Source organism: Cydia amplana, chromosome 3 (assembly GCF_948474715.1).
Source record: "Cydia amplana chromosome 3, ilCydAmpl1.1, whole genome shotgun sequence".
Lineage (NCBI taxonomy): Eukaryota > Metazoa > Arthropoda > Insecta > Lepidoptera > Tortricidae > Cydia > Cydia amplana.
In genome coordinates, this window is record NC_086071.1 from 9,447,413 (window position 1) to 9,469,180 (window position 21,768).

Here is a 21,768-nt window from a genome sequence, read left to right on the forward strand (position 1 = left end):
CCTGCTATTATTATAGGTGTTGGTAATTTCTCAATTATATTTTTAAGTCTATTTAGTCTTATGTGTGGACGGTTTGGTGGACAGTACACACATAAAACTGATAAAGGCCCTAAGTCAGTCACAATAGAGATCGCTACATTTTGAATACTTTCATAAAAGTTAGTCTGTATAAAAGTATGTTTGTATATATTTTTAACAAGTATAGCAACTCCGCCACGTCCATTGTACGTTGACGGTTAATACTGAACGTTTTTTAATGTACCTCAAACAGTTAAGATGAAGCAGTCATAGACAATTGCTACATCTTTTTATAACTTGTTTTGATTCGAGGAAAAAAAATCTTTTGTTTAATGAAAATACTACATAATTTTTACAAAAAAGATACATAAACATGTAATTTTAATTAATACTGGAGATAAATATTTTTTTTTTGTTGTTATGTTCCCGCATGTCGCTGCTTTTTAATTCGTATGACTTGATTCATGCATTGTAAAATTTGTAAATAATCAAGCATTTGGACACTTAAAAAAATCAACGAATGATGTGAGCGATTTTTTATTTGAAATTTTTCTTATTGTCGGTTATTTTGGTGACAATACAAATTTGAAACGCTTGCTTTGCTGACTCTTGCAGTATTTGATCATGCTTTTGTGAAAGTTCGTTTTCCGAAGGAATAGGTACTGTTTGTATAGGTAATGTGTCTATTAAACGAAGAGAAATGAGTGACAACATAAAAGTTGTTGTCAAAGTTAGGCCGCTGATTTCTCGCGAAATAGAGGACCAGCTTTCGTTCCAATGGAAAGTAAAAAACAATGCACTGTATCAGCTGGACGCCAGCGGGAAAGAATCTGGAGTACAATACACGTTCGGTAAGTGAGAGTATTTGGGGTTACTTCATTCATTGAGCCAGCATGTTATTGTAATTCGTGGGTAATCTTTCAGATAACGTATATGATGTGACAACCAAGACCGAAGATGTCTACAAAGATGTTGCCAAGCCCATTGTGGAGGCAGCTATTGCTGGCTTCAATGGGACTATATTTGCCTATGGACAGACTTCCTCAGGGAAAACCTATACTATGTCTGGAACGGAGACATCTCCAGGCATCATTCAGTTGGCTGTGCTGAATTTATTTGAACAAATCAAATGCATTCCGGATAGAGATTTCCTGGTTAGGTAAAGTATTAGCACATCTCCAAATACTATCTGCTCTGTATGTAATTGTAACTTACAATATCTGTTAACTTCCTCTTTGATTGTTGGAATATTTAGGTATTCATGTATCTCTGTATCCTTTGCAAACCATGGTGCATAGGACATACCTATTACTGCATAATATGATAAAATATTTTGTGAATGGTGCTGTATAAGCAAAATAAAGCATGCATTTCTATAATTCAAAGACAATTTTCATTGTCATCTTTTTCTTGCACTTTCAGAGTTTCATTCATAGAAATTTACAATGAGACACTAAAGGACCTATTGAACTGTGAGAATGACAAAGTTAAGGTCCGAGACACCCTGCAGGGTGTCAAGGTGGATGCCACAGAGAAGTTCACATCTTCTCCAGAAGAAGTCCTAGCTATTATGAAAGAGGTAAGGCCTTAACCCGTCCGATCCCACGACCCGAAAACTAATTTTGTTGGTGGCTCCCAGTATGGCTCACATATGAGCCGTGGGAGTTGAAGTGGGAGGTTTTGAAAATCGTGGGAAATCTGGAAAATTTATTTACGGCTCATATTTGAGCCATTGGGATAGGACAGGTTAAGCCCCATATAAACGGATAAAGAGCTTGAAGCATGCGATTTTCTTTACATTGCAGTATTTGGTTGATCAACTAAATTCATTCTACTTTGTAGTTGGCAATGTATTGAATATTCAATGTTCTTGAACCATCTAATGGGACTTTAGAAAATGTGCCTTCTAGTCTAACAGAATTATTTAAATTGGCAAGCAAATGACATTTTGTTTAACTTTAAATTTCAAATTTTTATTTGCAGGGTGAGGTAAACCGACAAACTGGTGCCACAAACATGAATGAAGAAAGTAGCAGGTCTCATTCAATATTCCAGATTGTGAGTGAATATATTTTCTCTATTCTATATTTATACAGCTTCTAGAGTTATCTAGGGGAAGAGTGCTTCTTATGTACCACCTTACCAGAATTACAATATCTTCTTTAACAGACGATAGAATCTCGAGAACACACAGAAGATGAGGAGACAGGGGGCTGCGTGAACGTATCGCAGCTGAACCTTGTGGACCTGGCGGGCTCTGAGCGCGCCGGCCAGACTGGCGCCACCGGCAAGCGCTTCAAGGAGGGCACGCACATCAACAAGTCGCTGTCTGTGCTGGCCCTGGTCATCAAGCAGCTGTCTGAAGGCTCACATAAGTATGTTCATTGTTCATGTTGTCTTTCAGCATTGTTAAAGTCTATGTTGTAGCCACTGGTGCCACTGGCAAGTTTTTAATGAAGGCTCATACTTCAACAAGTCGCTTTAATAATTTATTTATTTAAACTTTATTGCACAATACACAAAAATAATGTACAAATGGACTTAATGCCTAATGGCATTCTCTACCAGTCAACCATCGGGCCAAACAGAGAGAAAAAGGTAAATACTTATTAGAACTTAGTAAACAACTAAACAATTAATAATTCTGATAAACTACATGTAGTACAACAATAATACAACAAGAGTACAACAATAATATTGTTGATGAAAATAAAATTCTGACTTAAAGTCCACTTTCTAGAAGACAAGACTGGTGCCAATGGAAAATTGTTCAAAGAAGGCACATAAGACTTGACGACCGGTCTGGCCTAGTGGGTAGTGACCCTGCCTGTGAAGCCGCGGTCCTGGGTTCGAATCCCAGTAAGGGCAAATATTTGTGTGATGAGCACAGATATTTGTACCTGAGTCATGGTTGTTTTCTATGTATTTATGTATTTGTATATTATATATATCGTTGTCTGAGTACCCATAACACAAGCCTTCTTGAGCTTACCGTGGGGCTTAGTCAATTTGTGTAAAATTGTCCATTAATATTTATATTTATTTATTTAAGACTTATTTCGTTACATTGAAAAAATATTTGGTAGTTATTTTATAAAGTACCTGAAACTTACTTGTCTTCCCTAAATTTATTTTAGAGTTGGTACCTCGAAATTTTGGTGACTAAATTAAACTTCCAGATACATAAACTACCGAGACAGCAAGCTTACACGTATCCTGCAGAACTCGCTCGGCGGAAACGCTAAGACCAGTATCATATGTGCCATTACCCCTGCCGCTGTTGAAGAAACGATCTCCACCTTACAGTAAGTTACCTGTATAAAATATATATTGCCTAGTGGGTAGGTACTATAGACATGATTTTACTAGTTAAGCAAAATAAGCTATGGCGGTTTCAAAATCAAATTTCACATATCATTTTTATATCATCATCATCATCATCATTTCGTACATCTAGAGGGACTGGTACTGATGATAAATGCTTAGCACATTTTTAAAAACTCCAACTTTCACTTCAATACATTCACTATCATATTATCAGTCTAGCCAACAGTTGTAAAGGACAAACCCCAAATACTAACTTTTTTTATATAACGAAGTACATATTGTTGTTCTTTGATATGATCATAGGATAATGTTCCAGGTTCGCCAACAGAGCTAAAGCAATCAAGAACAAGCCGGAAGTGAACGCGGTGGCTACGGACGCTACAAAATTACAGGATTTGACCAAGCAACTATCCAAGTTGCAGTCGGAATTGGCTATCAAAAACCATATTGAAGTAAGTTCCCAAAAAATTTAAAAAAGCGGCCAAGTGCGAGTCGGACTCGCCCATGAAGGGTTCCGTATTTAGGCGATTTATGACGTATAAAAAAAACTACTTACTAGATCTCGTTCAAACCAATTTTCGGTGGAAGTTTACATGGTAATGTACATCATATATTTTTTTTACTTTTATCATTCTCTTATTTTAGAAGTTACAGGGGGGGGGACACACATTTTACCACTTTGGAAGTGTCTCTCGCGCAAACTATTCAGTTTAGAAAAAAATGATATTAGAAACCTCAATATCATTTTTGAAGACCTATCCATAGATACCCCACACGTATGGGTTTGATGAAAAAAAAATTTTTGAGTTTCAGTTCCAAGTATGGGGAACCCCAAAAATTTATAGTTTTTTTTCTATTTTTGTATGAAAATCTTAATGCGGTTCACAGAATACATCTACTTACCAAGTTTCAACAGTATAGTCAGGGTTGGGCAGTATTTCAATTACATGTATTTGAAATACGTATTTGAAATACAAATTAGTATTTTGTATTTGTATTTCAAATACTACCTCAAAAGTATTTTGTATTTGGTATTTCAAATACTGCACTCACATGTATTTAGTATTTTGTATTTCAAATACTTCAAGCTTCAAAATACATTTCTATAAATACATTTTATAAAATTCTATAATCCTAAAATGTCTAATCTCTCGCACAAGCTGTGAGCCGACCGCGAACCTCCGATCCAGCCGAGATACAATTTTCATTGGCTGGATACTGGATCTATATTAGGTCAACTTCTGCGTGGAACTTTTCGTTTAAATCTAGGGGATAGGGTCATTGCAGTAGTTTCCGTCCATGCACTAGTTTTCGACGACTTGACGGATTATCAAATATACAGGGTGTCCCAAGAAGTAGTGATATACTGAAGCTGGGAGGTAGAGGACCTAGAGGGCTATCTGAATCACCCCCATGTATGTTCCGCGATTTTTCGTATTTTCGGAGCTATGATTTTTTTTAATTTTTCACCTATCGCAGAGTACGATGAGATTTTTATTTATGGTGACGTGAATTATTGCGGTAGATGCTTGATTTTTTTTGTGTGCTAAGCTGATAGATAGGCCAATTCAGTATGGTAACATTTACTATCGTTAGATCACTGAATGGAATTAAAAAAAAAAATAATGCCAAGAAAGATAAAATTACCCAGTATGTTCAGTATGTTCAAGGGCGCTTAGAAAAATAAAACAGCGCTTCCTTTTTGCGAAATATCATTGTTATATGTAGACAGACATATTGCTTAGACGCCTTAGACATAAGGATTGAAATCAGTCCAAATTTGTGCAGGAATGTAGGTATATATTCAAATTTTGTCAAGTGGACGTAAACTAGAGCTGGACGAAAACTAGTGCAATGACCCTATAAGTTTATATGAAAGGATATTCGTTAACGTTAAAACTAAATGCTAAACAAAAAAATAAATAAAGGTATATTTTGTAATTGAAATACATTATTTTAAACACTGTAATTTGTATTTTGTATTTCAAATACCCGTCACCAAAGTAGTTTGTATTTTGTATTTCAAATACTTTTAAAAATGTATTTTGTAATTTGTATTTCAAATACGTGGAAGCCAGTATTTTGCCCAACCCTGAGTATAGTTCTTATAGTTTCGGAGAAAAGTGGCTGTGACATACGGACGGACAGACAGACGGACAGACAGACAGACATGACGAATCTATAAGGGTTCCGTTTTTTGCCATTTGGCTACGAAACCCTAAAAATGGAATTGTGTAAAACACCAGCTACCTTGGGTAGACCTGTGGGTCAGTTGGCAGAAATTAAATCTTTATTTTGATTGTAAAAGTAAAATTTTGTTGCAGCAAGACAACCGTATGCTTTTGAGCAAGATAGAGAGCCTCCGAAAGATGATTCTGAACGGTTTCGGCGCGCGCAGCGTCCCGGGCGGCGCGCGCAGGAAGACGTGGTGCGCGCCGCGCCGCATGACCATCTCCGCCGAGCTGCGCACGCAAGAAGACGCCGCCGTGCAGAGGTTCTGCACGCCCAGCCTCAAGTACAAGTGAGTTCCAATAGGGATGTTGACAATTTTTTGGAACTGGTTTCATTTTGTAGATAGACACGTAATAACTACAGAAAAAAATATTAAAAAAATATATTCATTAATTTTGAATAAAAAAACATGTATAATAAGTTTCGTGTTTAAATTTCGCGCCTAAACGCTCCAAACTGTCACGTGACCTTGATGACGTAACGGCGTTTTAAACAAACTGCTGTCAGTAATTTTTTTTAATTCTTTATATGGCAACTGACATTTTTAAAGCCTTAACACACTACCGCATCGGATAGCGACCTTCTTTCTCGCTCTAACTTATAGCTGCGTCCTTAACGCACCACCTTACACACTATCGATTCGTGCGCCGCACCGCACCAAGATCGCGTTTCGGTACGATAATCTGTAGACACTTAGGCAGGTTTTATAACTTGTCTTTGGTGATTCCACTGTGATTACGTCACGCGCTCCGATTGGCGTTTGCAGTCACGTGATACTGGGCATTATTTTAAACACTTTTGATTATTTTTAATTAATTTATTACGCATATTTACACTTGCAAAATATGATTTTCCGCGTTCTAATATTCCCTGCTATGGTAAAAACATAACATGTTATATATTCGCGATTCATGTCAACATCCCTATTATTTTACTGAAGAGGTTTTCTCGAAGGGCTACAGTTTACACCACTTTGTTTAATAAGATTTTTCTATTATCAATATTATCATCGTCAGGCCTATGGAACTCTCCGCGCGAGCTCGGTTTTATACCTACTAATCTGTTCCCGTTCACGGTAGAAAAGCAAGCCAGTTGGTTGCCACAAGCGCTCAGTACGCACGTCGCGTCGCCGCGCGCTCGTTTATGCCAAATTGTATGCGAAAGACATGTCTTCTTCACGAACAAATAACACAGCTTGTAGTGTCGATGGATGCAGAAACAACAAAATTAATTAAAAAAAAAATCATTTTTGCTCTTCCGATACATAGGAAAAGTATAGTATAGATAGACAAAAATGTCCCACACGAAACAGATACAACGATTGAGAACAATATAAGTAGTTTATAAGACGGCGTAAACACTGCGGTTACTGCAGGGAGATATGACCTTTTAAAATGTTTCGCAGTCACTTGTCGGAATAAAACGCATAAACGGAATATTAATTAATTGCAACTTACTCATGTATAGTTATTGTACGCTATGATTTTATATGGCAAGTTCTAATGCAAGTTGGACAATTAAAACTTATATTTTAGGTAGGTATCTTCTATAGAATATATAGTTTAAGTAGGTACCTACTTATTTGTAAAGTCATTTCTAAGCGTCGGCAACCCTAGCGTTGTGCCGGCGCGCACGGTGCGGGAAGCGGCGCGTTGAAGGTCACTCCATTGTATTTTTGTGTAGGTATCAAAACGGTAGGTATTTGCGTTTTCTTTGAGAGATAAATTTAAGAGATCTGTTCGTAAGAACTATTATATAATCTGTGTCATCGTACCAACTAAAATTAAATTAATTGCAGCCCTTCAGCGTTCCCTACTCCGCGAGAGTTCCAACCGATCCAGCGGGCGAGCCAGCTGACGCCCGTGTCCGAGGAGGGGGCTATGGTGACGCCGCCGCCCAAAGACAAGAAGGTCAACTTTAACGACGAGATTATCGACCTTGGTGAGTTTATAGACTATATTAAGGCAGGGTGGCCACTTTCTGCAAAACCGGGAAAATCCCGGGAATTTCACTGGTCGTGGAAAAGTCAGGGAATTGTCAGGGAAATTTAATGGAGGTCAGGGAATAAAAATTGTCTCTGTATGTACATAAAAAAATAAACAAATTATTAATTTTATCATCTCCAAATATTATATATCTGTCGCAGTCGGATCGTATAATCCGCCGTATTACATTACGGCTAGCCGTTTTACAAAACAGGGGCGTTTTGAAATGCGGCGGTTCGACGATTAGCCGGATTGAATGCGGCTGAATGAAAATCCGCCGGAATGTATTCGGCGCCATACGTTCTTCAACACGGCTAGCCGTAATGTAATACAGCGAGTCATTAGCCGCCGCTTTGACAGTTTTTAGTTCCCATTTTTAACACTCGTGGCGCTGCCTGACATAACAACAACAAACTATGAAAAATGATAAGGATGGGACCCAGGACAGTAGTGAAACACCAGAGTTCCGAGTAAAAACTGTAATTTATTTATTAAAAACTGGTATATATATAAACCTAGGGAATTTAGGTTACACGTGTTTAGGTGGGGAGACTTACACGTGGATGGTGTCCAGTAGCTTGACCTAAATTCCCTTCCTTATGTGGAGGAGAGTCATCTTACATGACTCTCCGTATATGGATACATTCCTAACCTAATATGGAGGAGAGTCATATTACAAGCCTCTCCTTATATGTATTACAATAATAATATATCAAGTTACTTATACCTACATTCCATCTCCCTCCTTTTGGAAAAGGAAAAATATATTATTTAATATATTTTTTCTTTTTCTTATTTTGTTTTACATAAATTTATCATCATAATTCGTATTATCAAAATAATATTCATATGGCTTCTTAAATAAATATGTTTCATACGTTAAAATAAAAACATTAATTATACATAAATCTCCTAACTTAATAAAATAAAACTTATTTGTTATATTTTTTACAAAAAAAAAGTATTTTTTAATCTAAATTGTCTTAATTATTCAAATCTCCTCTTTTATTATCCTTTGTTTCAGTGTCATTGTCATAGAATATACGCGTAATTATTCTTTGTCTCAATCCTAGGTACCTTAAATTACACAAATTCTTTTCATATTGTCATTATACAATTTTTTTCATATTATTCGTCTTTCATATTTACTTGCAAGAATAGAATGTTTCATTTATATTTCTCTCTCTTTTTATGACGTCTTTACACACAAACATATTATCTTTTTTTTTTTATACAATTTTCAATTACAAAGCACGCTACGTAATAACGTATGCGTTACTCATTGCAAGGGTACACAACATATTATTTATTATGTAGCGCTACAATATCTCTTCAATATATCATATTTCAATTTCTTTCAGGATACAAGGTATACTATTATTTATTATTTATTGCGCATATATTATTTATACCATTAATTATTACTTAACAGGCAGTTATTTTAACACTTCCTTACTTTAACAAACATACCACGTGTCCAAGGACCTTCACGAAAGGTAACTCGACCGAATCATGATCAGGTATCAAGGATTTCGTGCCTGCCCTTGTATCCTGGTGTACCTTGCTACATTGTTTTAATTCGCACAACAGTTCCCTTCGGGCCACTGAAGCTAACGAATATCATGATTATTATCGCTCTCATATAATCTCTTTTAATACAATTAATTTTCCTCATAATCTAAAAACAATTTTTATCCGCATCATTATTGAGTAATAACAAACCATCAAAACTACAACATATAAGGATTTTAATTCGCTCTTAGGTGATCAGGCTAATTGCATCATAAAAACTTATCTGCTTAGCTTTGGCATCTTTAACACAACTTTATAAACCTTACAATTTCAACCTTCTATCTTCGTCAATTTTCTCTTTCAACTACTCCTTTACATTGTAATAACTTAATTTTCTAATATATTCATTGAAATTCCACTTTACAAAATGTTACCTATGAACATTTAATTTTCCATATCTCATAGTAAAATAATATCAAGTTGTATTTCATAGACATATCATAATATTTAACCCTTTTTTTCATTTAAACTTTATTACATATATTGTTTTCCTCGTTTTATTTTTCTATATCTATCACTTATTTCATTCCTCGTTATTTGTTTACTATGCATCAAGTCCGTGTTAACAAGTCAAATCCGGTAAAATCATTATCTCTTACTATAATACATTGGTATAAAACCCTACATGTATTTTCCTACTACTACATGTATTTTCCTTAATTCTTGACATATATCAATCTATATAACCTTATTCTATCATAAAACATGATTAAATCACAAAAAAACACAATGAAATAAATTTAATATATTTCGCCTAAGAATCTAATAAGAAGAAAATAAAAAGTCTTAATATTTCTATCTTAACACTTACTTACTGAATCCACATCTAAGAATTTAATTTATATGTTTTTTTTAATACATTTTATTAATTATTTTATTACGTATTTGCAATAAAAAAAAAATATTCTAAAAATACTGCTTATTACGACAATCGAGTTAAACATCCACATGTACCTACGCCCTAAAACAATACCTTATTAAAATCTCGAACACTATTATTGAGTTACCTACATTCATATAATAAGAGTCCATTTCTTCTTGTCTATTAATGTCCTCTTAGAGTCATCTATCGGCACCCCACAGCTTTCGTTGCTGGCTAGCAACGACCGCCAACACATACACAGTCTTGGTTCGCGGATTCACATTCACGATGATAGCTGATAGACTTTCACAAGCATAGTTTTATTTACTTTATATTGACAAACCGGCGCTGGTATTTTACTTGCCTTCTTGTCCACATACATAAGTCTTATTTTATTTCACATAATATGTTATAGAGAAGAAGAAAAAAACACGTTTTTCACTGGAGTCCACTTTCCACTCATTAAGGTTTAAAATTATTACATTTAGTTTATTTAAATTATTGTTTGTTTTGCACTTTCAAAGTTCTGGCTTTTAGTTATTTTCGTTTTTCACTGGGTTTTTTTTCTTGCGAATGTCTACATAAATATATTTAAGAGTTTCAAATTAGTTTCTTGAATTTTTCACTTTTAAACTTTAAAGTTGAAGCGCGCCCCGCCAGTGCAGCACCACCTATACTGCACCGGCAGGCTCCATGACGTTATACTTTACGCCACTGGCAAGGTCGCCATGTAACGATGGGACCCACTTCACGCAACTGGCAGGATCGCCATGTAAGGATGGGACCCAGGACAGTAGTGAAACACCAGAGTTCCGAGTAAAAACTGTAATTTATTTATTAAAAACTGGTATATATATAAACCTAGGGAATTTAGGTTACACGTGTTTAGGTGGGGAGACTTACACGTGGATGGTGTCCAGTAGCTTGACCTAAATTCCCTTCCTTATGTGGAGGAGAGTCATCTTACATGACTCTCCGTATATGGATACATTCCTAACCTAATATGGAGGAGAGTCATATTACAAGCCTCTCCTTATATGTATTACAATAATAATATATCAAGTTACTTATACCTACATTCCACTGGGGTGTCCATCAAATCTGGAGTCGTCGGACTGTTTCTTTTCAAAAAACATTTCCTTCGCAACTTAACTAGACGGAGCCCCGCTTCGCGGGCCTGTTCAAACAGGGCGCGCGCGGATCGCGCTCTCAACACGCCCTCATCGCGCGCGCCACCGCTCGCTGCCTAACGTCCGATCCGACTGATGTGACCCAGCGCGACGCGGCGGCTCGCCGCGTCCGCGCGGCGCAGCGCTGCGCACGCGCCGCGTGGACGCAAGGGACCGCGCGGCGCGGGGCGCGACAAGCGGGGCGTGATACCGGCGGGACGCAGTCTGTTTGACGTCGGTAACCTGCGTTGCGCCGTGTGTTTGGCCAGGCCTTAAACGTAGGCCGCCTTATTGAAGAACGTATCGCAATGACAATCCGGCTAATCGTCGAACCGCCGCATTTCAAAACGCCCCTGTTTTGTAAAACGGCTAGCCGTAATGTAATACGGCGGATTATACGATCTGACTACGACATATCTACTATAATAGGTTAATAATAGGTAAGTAAATGTGACCGCGCGGCGCACGTGCCACTGTATTACTCGGAAATCGCCGCCGGCTGGGATGTCAAAGGACGCCGACACTTGGCCGGCGCAGGTTGGCGGCAAATCAAAGGCTGTAGGTATCAGGTGTTCTATTTACCGCCTTGCGCCCGCCCTTTGCAATAGGAAAATCAGAGCAGAAAAAAGAAAGACTGCGGAAATGGTCAGAGAACTTCAAGCAAAAAGACAAAAACTTCTCGACGGAGCGGCCAAGGAAGCTGCGTTATTGGAAGAACAGATTACCAAGTTGCAATAGATTTTAAAATCTATTGCAACTTGGTAATCTATTGTTATTGTTTTTCAAATATGTATATAATAAACCATGATAACTGATGACTGGGTAGTTTTGTTTCAGTTATACCCAAGCAAAAACTCAAAAATGTATTCCAATTATATATTATATATTTATTACATTTAAGATTATGGTCAGGGAAAAACTTGAAAAAACGCCTGGAAAACCGGGAAAAGTCAGGGAATTTTGGTTGTAGTAAATAGTGGTCACCCTGTAAGGATTCGGGGGGAATTCGTTTCATACATGGCTGGGGCACCGCCCTAGTTCGTGTGGGACATATTAATCATGCGACAGTTGGCAGCTGCGAAATAGTAAGAAGATGTCGTCCCACGAAAGTTCACGCGTTGGCGTGATATAATTAACATAACTGAGTGAATTGGTACTAACTTTATTGATGTGTATTTTTTTACATAGTTAATAGATGATTCCTACATGACTAAGATTTTGTTTTACTTTAAAAATTAAACCATAGTTCGTTTTTTTAGCATTAGAAAAAAGGTAAACAATCTTGACGTGTCTTTTAATTGAAAAACACACAACAAATAAGTCACGGCAAATATGTAACAATTATGAATCATATACGATTATTTCCATTCTTTTGCTTTCGTAAGTAATAGTTACTGATTTTAAAAAGCGTTTTTCAATTAAAAGACACGTCAAAAACGCGTAGTCTTTTTCTAATGTAAAAAAGCGGCCAAGTGCGAGTCGGACTCGCCCATGAAGGGTTCCGTATTTAGGCGATTTAAGACGTATAAAAAAAAACTACTTACTAGATCTCGTTCAAACCAATTTTCGGTGGAAGTTTACATGGTAATGTACATCATATATTTTTTTTAGTTTTATCATTCTCTTATTTTAGAAGTTACAGGGGGGGGACACACATTTTACCACTTTGGAAGTGTCTCTCGCGCAAACTATTCAGTTTAGAAAAAAATGATATTAGAAACCTCAATATCATTTTTAAAGACCTATCCATAGACATCCCACACGTATGGGTTTAATGAAAAAAAAATTTTTGAGTTTCAGTTCGAAGTATGGGGAACCCCAAAAATTTATTGTTTTTTTTCTATTTTTGTGTGAAAATCTTAATGCGGTTCACAGAATACATCTACTTACCAAGTTTCAACAGTATAGTTCTTATAGTTTCGGAGAAAAGTGGTTGTGACATACGGACGGACAGACAGACGGACAGACGGACAGACGGACAGACAGACAGACAGACAGACAGACATGACGAATCTATAAGGGTTCCGTTTTTTGCCATTTGGCTACGGAACCCTAAAAACGACCTTTAAAGAAAATAGAAAATAGCTCTTAAGTACACTATGTAGTACGAGTGGCGACTGTAAAGTACACGGCGCTAGAAAAATAAATAAAGACTCTTTGTAAATGTTAATTATTAATCGTTAATAATCGTTGGTAATGACGGCCATATTTATACCGCCAAAGACGCGGGGAACAAAGTAGCGTAGTTTTTTTTTCTAGCTTAGGCCGCGAATATTCCTCTCGTATTATGTATAATTTTATTTGTTACTTACAGATAGCGATGAAGACAACGCATCTAACACTTCACATTGTTCACCATACCACAAATGCTACAGTGAGTATAATAACTGCCGTATTGCGGTCATTATCGACGAACTTATTGTGTTAGGTACAATCTTAGACCATTTACGATTTTCAATAGAAATGTGGTGGTAACTCTGCGGCCACTTTCCCTCAGTTTTATTTATAAAAACGAAACTGGGCCATAATTTTGATTTCAAGGGATGGTGTTATTATTTTCGTGAAAATGGCAACGATAATATTGATAATCTTTATTCTTCAAATACTGTATTAAATTGAAATTTTCTCATGGAAAGATTATTTTTATTTCTCTCCATGAGAAAGTTTCTCTTTCTTTTTAGTCATTTTAAATATTAATGTATTTTAATCTTTTTCTTCGAACTTACTGCCATGTGGTGTGTTATTGATTTCCATATACTAGTATATTATATTTTATTTTTTTATTTTCAATTATAAAAACTGGCTTTTGTTCGATAGATGCATCGAAAACACCACCTTGTGTGTTAAGGAAGAAAGCAAAAACGGCAGAAAACGATCTTAAGGATATCGTCGAATTAACGAAACGAGAAAAACTTTACAATCCTGAAGTGGTGAGTATGAGTTTTTTGTTGCAATCTTGACAAATCTGGCTTTGTATAATGAATGAAGTCTTACTTTTTTGTGATAAATTGTTTCGCACTAATTTATCCTCCTAAGGCCCAGGAAAATTCAAAATCCGAAATTTGTTACTCAAATTGGACCTGAGGAAATAGAGTAGAATTTATTTTGTTTTAATATTGAACCAAAGAAAACAAATGCAGTTCTGATCAATTTCAACAGACATGATTTAAATTTCATCAAACTGAATAAGTACTATAACTATGACCATGAACCTTATGTTATGAGTATAAAGTGTGCTTAAAATATCTCGCGCGTATACAGTCAAAAACGCGCGTATCCTATTTGTTCAATTCTGAAGAGTGAAGTCTCAGTGATATATTCTAGTTTGTGAAATGCATTTGTTTTAGGTGGAATATATGGAGAAATTAGAACAAAGCACAAACAAAATATCCACGTTGGAGGATGAAATTAAGGCACTCAATGCCATAAACATAGAAAAAGACTTAGAAATGGAAATATTAAAGGACAAGATAGCGCAGACTAAAACAGAAATTCAGACATTTACATCTGCTAAGGTAATTATGATATCCGAATAATATTTATAATGTACACAGTTGTATATAGACCTGCTATGTAATTGACTTACCTAATGCTTTCGTATGTCCGGATGTTCTCCTCTACAATTCACAATTCTCAACCGATCCTCGTGAATATAATGAGCAGATTCTATGATTAATTTTTTTTTTGTCGATCCAGTTTTTAGATTTTTTTCAAAATGCGTAAAGTGGCATAAAGGACTTAAGTACCAATAATATAAGTAATAATGCATATAGTCTTAAGAATATTCGGAGTTAATGAATGACTGACTGTAATAATGACTCAACTCAACGAACTATTTTTCACTTTTACATTTTCTAAGCTTATCGCGATATTCGCGAGGTCTACAGCTCACAGGGCCACTAGTTTTAAAACTGCCCGTCTCTCATTAGTCCAAATATGTATTGTAAAGGAACAAACAGTACGTAACGTTATTTATTTACATTATTCCTTACGTTCCAGGCGGAATTAGAAACACGATGTAAAGAGTACAATACCAAATTGACTGATTTAGAAGTAAGTTATGAAACTCTCAAAACAAAAGCCAAATTAAGAGAAGATGAGCTGTTATCCCTAATAAATGAACAAAATAGTAGCAGAAAAATTAAAGAAAGCAGTAAGTAAACGTTGAATATAAAAAAATATATGTTGCCTCTATGGGCATTTAATTTTTAAAATTGTCTTCCAGTTTCAGGTAAATCGCTGTCTAGAACATTTGAAAAAGACTTCGGTAATTTTATGGACATGTCTAAAGACATCTCTTTGGTAAGTGACAATGACAGCAGTATAGATTCGTCTAATAACGAGCCTTCAGGTCAACTGCAGCGGCTGGTAGATGAAATGCGAATCGATGTCAACGCGAAAAACGATGTTATTGCTAATTTAGAAACGGATATTTTACAACAAAAACTAAGAATTGAATCACTCGAGTGTATCTGCACAGAATTACGTGACCAAATTGACAAAACAAATTCCCTTTTAAAATATACTGATGAGGAGAATAGTTTGCTAAAATCATCTATAGATACTTTAAATTCCACTATAAATTGCCAAAAACAAAACATAGAATCTGCTAATATTGATATCCAATCGTATAAAATAGTTATCAAAGAATTACAAACTAAACTGATGGACAAAACAATTGGCAATGTTGATTGCTATACTAACGATATTTCTTTAGAAAAAATGATTGACAACGAAGAAAAGTTCATTGCTAATAATGAAAATATGAGAAATATTATACATTCATTTAAAAATGTTCTTGAGTCACGCAACAAAGAGATTGAACAATTAAAGTCGAATCATACTTCTAAAATATTTTCTTCTGATACTGAGCTGTTGACAAAACTACTCGAAGAAAAAGAAAAAGAGATCACGAGGCTCATTGAAGAAGCACATACTTCGAAAGAGCAAATACAGGAAAACGTAAATGTAATAAACAATCTAATGGAAGATAACAAAGACTTTGTCAAAAATACTGATGAACTCTCTGATAAGGTCTTGAATGCTGAAAAACAGAGCTGTGAATTAGAGAAACGTATTGAGGATTTAGAGAAAGAAAATATTGAATATACCCATCAGTTACGCGATCTCAATGAGAATCATGACAAATTACTGAATGCCTTCTCTGATAATGAATTATTGAAAAAAAGACTTGAAGAAAAAGAGGAAGAGATTATAAGACTCACTGAGGAGACAACTAGTTCAAAAGAGCAAATACAGGAATACATAACTGTTATAAACAAATTAATAGAAGAAAATAAGAACTTGGGCAAAAATGCTGATGACCTGTCCGATAAATTACTACATGCTTCGTCTGATACAGATTTACTGAAAAAACAACTTGAAGAGAAAGAAGAAGAGATTATCAGACTCATTGAGGTTTCACATAACACTAAAGAACAAATCCAGGAAAACATGAATGTAATAAAGAAATTGATGGAAGATAACACGGACTTAGTCAAGAATGCAGATGACCTCTCCAATAAATTATTGAATGCTGAAAAACAAAGTTGTGAATTAGATAAACGTGTTATTGAATTAGAGAGAAAAAATCAAGAATATACCGAACAGATACAAGAGCTTAACGAAAACCATGATAAATTGTTGACAAACTTAACTGAATTTAAGGACAACATAAGTGTATTAGCTAAAGAAAATGAGACGTATCAAGAACTACAGCATAAAGTTCACAGTAAAGACAATCTTATAGATGACTTAAAAAGCGAAATATTAACCAAAGAGACTCTTATAAATTCTCTTACTAGCGAGCAAGTACAATATAAGGATTATCTAAGCAAATGGAAATCATCTGTAAAGAAAGTACAGCTACTTTTGGTGACACATATAGCAGACCCGAATGAACAGGAATTGTTACCTGGCAACGTGTCTACTTTCGACGAGCTTACCAGCCAATTAAACTCAATCGCAAATGCCGCTTACAAAATCATATCTGAAAAAGAATCAACGGTGAACAATTACAATAAACTACAGGTAGAAATTGAGGAACTCCGATCTCGAGTGAAGTCTTTAATTTGTGATAACAACAACCTTGAAGATGAAAGAGAAAAACAAACTCATCTGGTTTCTGAACTAACCACAGAACTTGAAGACATAAAAAAGGAATTACATGAACTTAACAAACAAAATTCTGATCTTAATGAAAAACTGCAGCTAGCCAGTGAAAGTTATGAAATTTTAAACCGTGGTATTATAGAAAAAGAAGAGTTAATAACTTCAATCAAAAACGAAGAAAATAATTTGCGTTTACAGTTGGAAAAAGTCTTACAAGTAGATGTGGTATCCAGAAGTGAAGTAGAAAGCGTTCAGTCTACAGTTCACAATAGTCAAACTGAATTAGATGAAATTTTACATACTAAGCGAGACGAAATTGTAAACTTAAAACGTGACTTTACAGAGAAAGAGAAGCTGTTAGATGAAAAGTGTTTAGAATTGCAGCAGCTTTCCAAAAAGCTTGAAGAAACAATATGTAATCAAGATTGTCTCTTAGATAACATATATAAGGCCGCTGCTAATTTGTTAAGAAATATAGATAGCCAAAGTGGCGTATATCAATTTGAAAATAGTACTCATAGCAATGTTTACAGTAAAATAATTCATATTTTGGAGAGGGCTACGAATGACGTCGTGGTGTCAAAATCTAACAACGTAACCAATAATACTGAAGAAATCAAGGAAACAATTGAATTACTTGAAGTGATGAAAGAACAAAATCAACAACTAATAAGTAAATTATCCTATACAGAAAACGAAAATAGTTATTTAACGGCGGAATTAGAACAAATGAAAATATATCACAATAAAACAAGCGCTGACTTACTGAAAAGTGATGAAATACTAAGACAACTTCAAACAGAGTTGAGAGAAAAGCTCTTTATGATAGAAAATTTAGAATTGAAAATTGAAGAATGGAAGAATAATTTCTCCATATTAGAGGACGCAATGAAGCAACAACTATTGGAATTACAGTTCAGCAACAGTGAACTTGAGACACAATCAGAAAACTTGACGAAAAGATCTCTATCAATAAAAAGTAATAAGACATTTACTGTTGGGCCAGACTTTAGTGACCTAGAAGGGGATCAGAAACAGCCAATTCGTCGATCTCTTAGTAATTTATTAGTTGAGCCAGCTAATTACTCACCACAAAGCCTACAGACTTTATGCTGTAACAGAATCATAGACGCTATCCAGCCAAGTGAATCTAAGCTGAATTCAATTTCAAGTTCTACTACCAATTTCAGAACTACAAGTGCTGAAACACAAACTGACGTCTGCGACTGTGACAAATTGTTAACGGAAAAATTTATAACCTTAGACGAAAACATGGAACTAAAGGCTAAAATAGATTATCTTGAGGGTGTTAATGTTAACTTATTAAAAGAACAAGAAGAAATTCGCAAAGAGCTTAAGTTACTAATGGAGCCTGCACATGAGTTGCAAAAGAAAATTTCTAGTCACAAAACAAATTTATCAACCTTAACTGCTACAACATACGCTGAAAACAAACTGCTTAAGTCTCAGGTCAAAGTTTTGCAGTATCACAATAATCGAATCTATAATGTGTGCCAGAGAGACTTGCCCGAGTTTAAAAAATCATTGCAGGAACTAAGGTCAATATTGAAAAATACTGCTTTGGTAAATAGGCTGGAAGCTAATATAAAAAGATTCTCTCTGCCGGAAGTTTTAGACAGAAATAACTCTGCTTTCAAAGATGAATCTACTTTAGACGGAGATCTTTTGATGCTTGACACTAATGTGACGTTAGCATCTGTTGACAACACTTTACTGGTACAGGACCAGACCTGTTTAGATGGCACTCAAGTATATTTTGAAACCGAAATTAATACTGACGTAATTGAAACAATAGACCCTAATATATTACACACACAATTACAAATGCTTTCGGTTGAAAATGAAAAAAATACAGAAAAATTATCCACATTAAAAGCAGAAAATTTGTCACTGCATGAAAAAATTGAAAAACTTTCCAATAATGTGAAGCCTGTTATTCATAAAATGGATGCTCAAAACAGTCCAATGAAACTTCACAGTGCTTTACATGATGTTACACAAGAAATACTTGTCAATAATCATTCAAACAGTAACTTGTGCGAGTATTGTAAGAATGGCAACATTAAGCCAAACTACGAAAAGATGGCTGAAGACATAGAAAAAATTACACAAGAATTGCTTGAAGTTAAGCTACAAAAATCAGATTTAGAAAGAAGATATAACAACCTCAATGAAGACATTTTAGCCAATGATCGATTAGCTTTAAAAATCAATGTATTGGAAAAGGACAATAATAAACAATTAATCTTGATAGATCAGTTGAAAAATAAGCTTTCCTCTAAAAATGGAGAATGTGTTAAGCTGCAAGAGGAAAATGATCTTCTTTCAACACAAGTAATGGAGGTTATTGGCGAATCTGACGATCTAAGAAAAGAAGTTGAGACTTTAACAGAAAACAATACAGCGTTAAGTGTTAAATGTGCTGACCTAGAAGAATTGATCAAAGGTAACACTGTGGCGTGTACACGATGTGCTCAAAATACTAGCGCTCCTGGTAGTCCATCGGCACCTAAATCAGTGCTAAATAGGAGTCGCAATGATTCTGAGAGTTCTTCGCGTTGCAATAAGTTGTCTACGCTTCAAAATGAACTTATGGCTGGCAGAGAAGATTGTAGAACTATTTCAGAGGACGTAGCTACCATTAAAAGCCACCTCGAACGTGGCGAATTATCCATGACTCAAGACATGGATCTCGACGAGAGTATGGGAGAATCTAACGTCTTCTCATTTTCGAAAGAATTACACGTAGTTAGTCCAAAGCTAAATAAATTCAAATTAGCATCTGAAATACCTGAAGAACGGTCTGTTGACTTTTATGCTCTGGATAAAGCAGATTGCTTTAATTATTACATAGAGAAAACCGGTGCCGAAAACAACTGTACTGAGGAAATAAAAATAATCGATATAATGAAAATGTTTTATGATAACCTTATTGCAAGACATGGAAACGAAGTGGAAAACCTTGTCAACAAATTAAAAGACTTTGATGAATCTAGAAATCAGTTACATGAAAAAATTAATCAGGTGACCTTTGAGTATTCTAAAGTTAATGAGGAAATAAAAGAAAAAGACAATCGCCTTGTTAGCATAGCTCATACGTTAAAACAAATAAGGGATAATATATATTCTATGAATGAAGAAATATCTAGTTGTGATGCGGACAACAATACAGTATTAGTTACACAATTCAAAAACAATATCTTGAGTATCATTGATAAAGACTTCGACATGTCCAGTGTAAATGTATTTGAAAACCTTATAGAAAAAGTAGTAAGCAAACATCAAAATGACTTGTCAGAAATAATGAACCGGTACTCAGAGCTACAGGAACACATGGAGCTTCTAACCACAGAATTTAGTAATGTTACTGATAATCTTAATCAGATGAGATGCCAGCTTACTGAAAAGGAGAAAGTGTACAATCTGCTCAAAGCGCAGAAGGAAAAAGTTCACGAAATTACTAGTGCAGTTACTCTGGATATAGTTCAAAGAGAACAGGATCTAGCTAAATTAATTAGAAATAGCTGCCAGAAACTAATTGAGCGTAACATTTTAACACAAAATGACATTGACGAAAATTGGGCAGTAGATAGAAAGATATCAATGTTAATTAAAAAGTTTATAGATCAATCTAATCAAAGAGACATAGCTTTGCAAGAAAAACACAACCTTGCTCTAGAAGTTACAAAATGTAAGACTATGTTAGAAGAAAACGACCAAGAAATAGAATTTTTAAAGTCGCAAGTTGAACAATTACGTGAGCTCTGCAAAAATGCTACAAATGAGTTACTGATTAAAAACGAAGACCTAGAAACTCTGAAGTCATTACATGAGCAACTTGATGCAGTTTACAAAAGAAAAGTGGAGGAAAATGACACCAATGCAAAAACTGTAGAAATATTAACGCAAGAATTAGATATCTTAAAGACTACTGTGAATGAAAAAGACAGTTTACTACAGAATTTGCAGCTCCAGAAAACCGAACAAAATAGTAAGGATTCTGAAACTAAAGCTAAAATCGCAGAGCTCATGGAATCTATAAACAACTTGCAACATGATAACAAGAACCTAAAATCCGTTAATGATGTAATCACAAATGAAAGCGAACAGAACGCTTTACAACTAGCTAAAGCCGATGACACTATAAAAAACAATAAAACCGAACTAGATAAATTAACTGCCGAAATACTAACTCTGAATCAGTCTATGAAAGAAAGCATGACCGTAATCGAGGGTTTGAAAATGGAAGCAAAGTCGCTGTTGGAACAAAATGCCGTGTTGAAAAAACAGTTTGAGGAGGCCACTGAACTCTGCTCTCGGTTGAAGTTGAATATGAAGACCCATGAAAAGACGGCGGAGATACAGTGCAAGATAATAAGCAGGTAGCTCTTAGTTACTTCAGTCAGATTTTGTAATAATTATAATCCTAACCACATCACTGACACTAAATTAATGATTATGTTTTCATTTT

General features: G+C 35.2%; 1 protein-coding gene across 1 annotated transcript in view; it reads left to right on the forward strand.

Annotated features, from left to right (window-relative positions):
* Positions 1 to 700: 700 nt before the first annotated feature.
* The window catches only part of LOC134662678 (kinesin-related protein 4-like), a 39,851-nt gene continuing 18,783 nt past the window's right edge, over positions 701 to 21,768 (forward strand). Inside the window, exons 1-14 of the mRNA XM_063518950.1 lie at positions 701 to 869; positions 943 to 1,177; positions 1,441 to 1,597; positions 2,002 to 2,076; positions 2,188 to 2,393; positions 3,198 to 3,323; positions 3,662 to 3,797; positions 5,670 to 5,866; positions 7,376 to 7,518; positions 13,480 to 13,539; positions 13,983 to 14,095; positions 14,513 to 14,680; positions 15,165 to 15,318; positions 15,391 to 21,679. Of these exons, the coding sequence (XP_063375020.1) occupies positions 719 to 869; positions 943 to 1,177; positions 1,441 to 1,597; positions 2,002 to 2,076; positions 2,188 to 2,393; positions 3,198 to 3,323; positions 3,662 to 3,797; positions 5,670 to 5,866; positions 7,376 to 7,518; positions 13,480 to 13,539; positions 13,983 to 14,095; positions 14,513 to 14,680; positions 15,165 to 15,318; positions 15,391 to 21,679 (8,210 nt within the window). The 5' untranslated portion in view covers positions 701 to 718. The remainder of the gene's footprint in view (positions 870 to 942; positions 1,178 to 1,440; positions 1,598 to 2,001; positions 2,077 to 2,187; positions 2,394 to 3,197; positions 3,324 to 3,661; positions 3,798 to 5,669; positions 5,867 to 7,375; positions 7,519 to 13,479; positions 13,540 to 13,982; positions 14,096 to 14,512; positions 14,681 to 15,164; positions 15,319 to 15,390; positions 21,680 to 21,768) is intronic.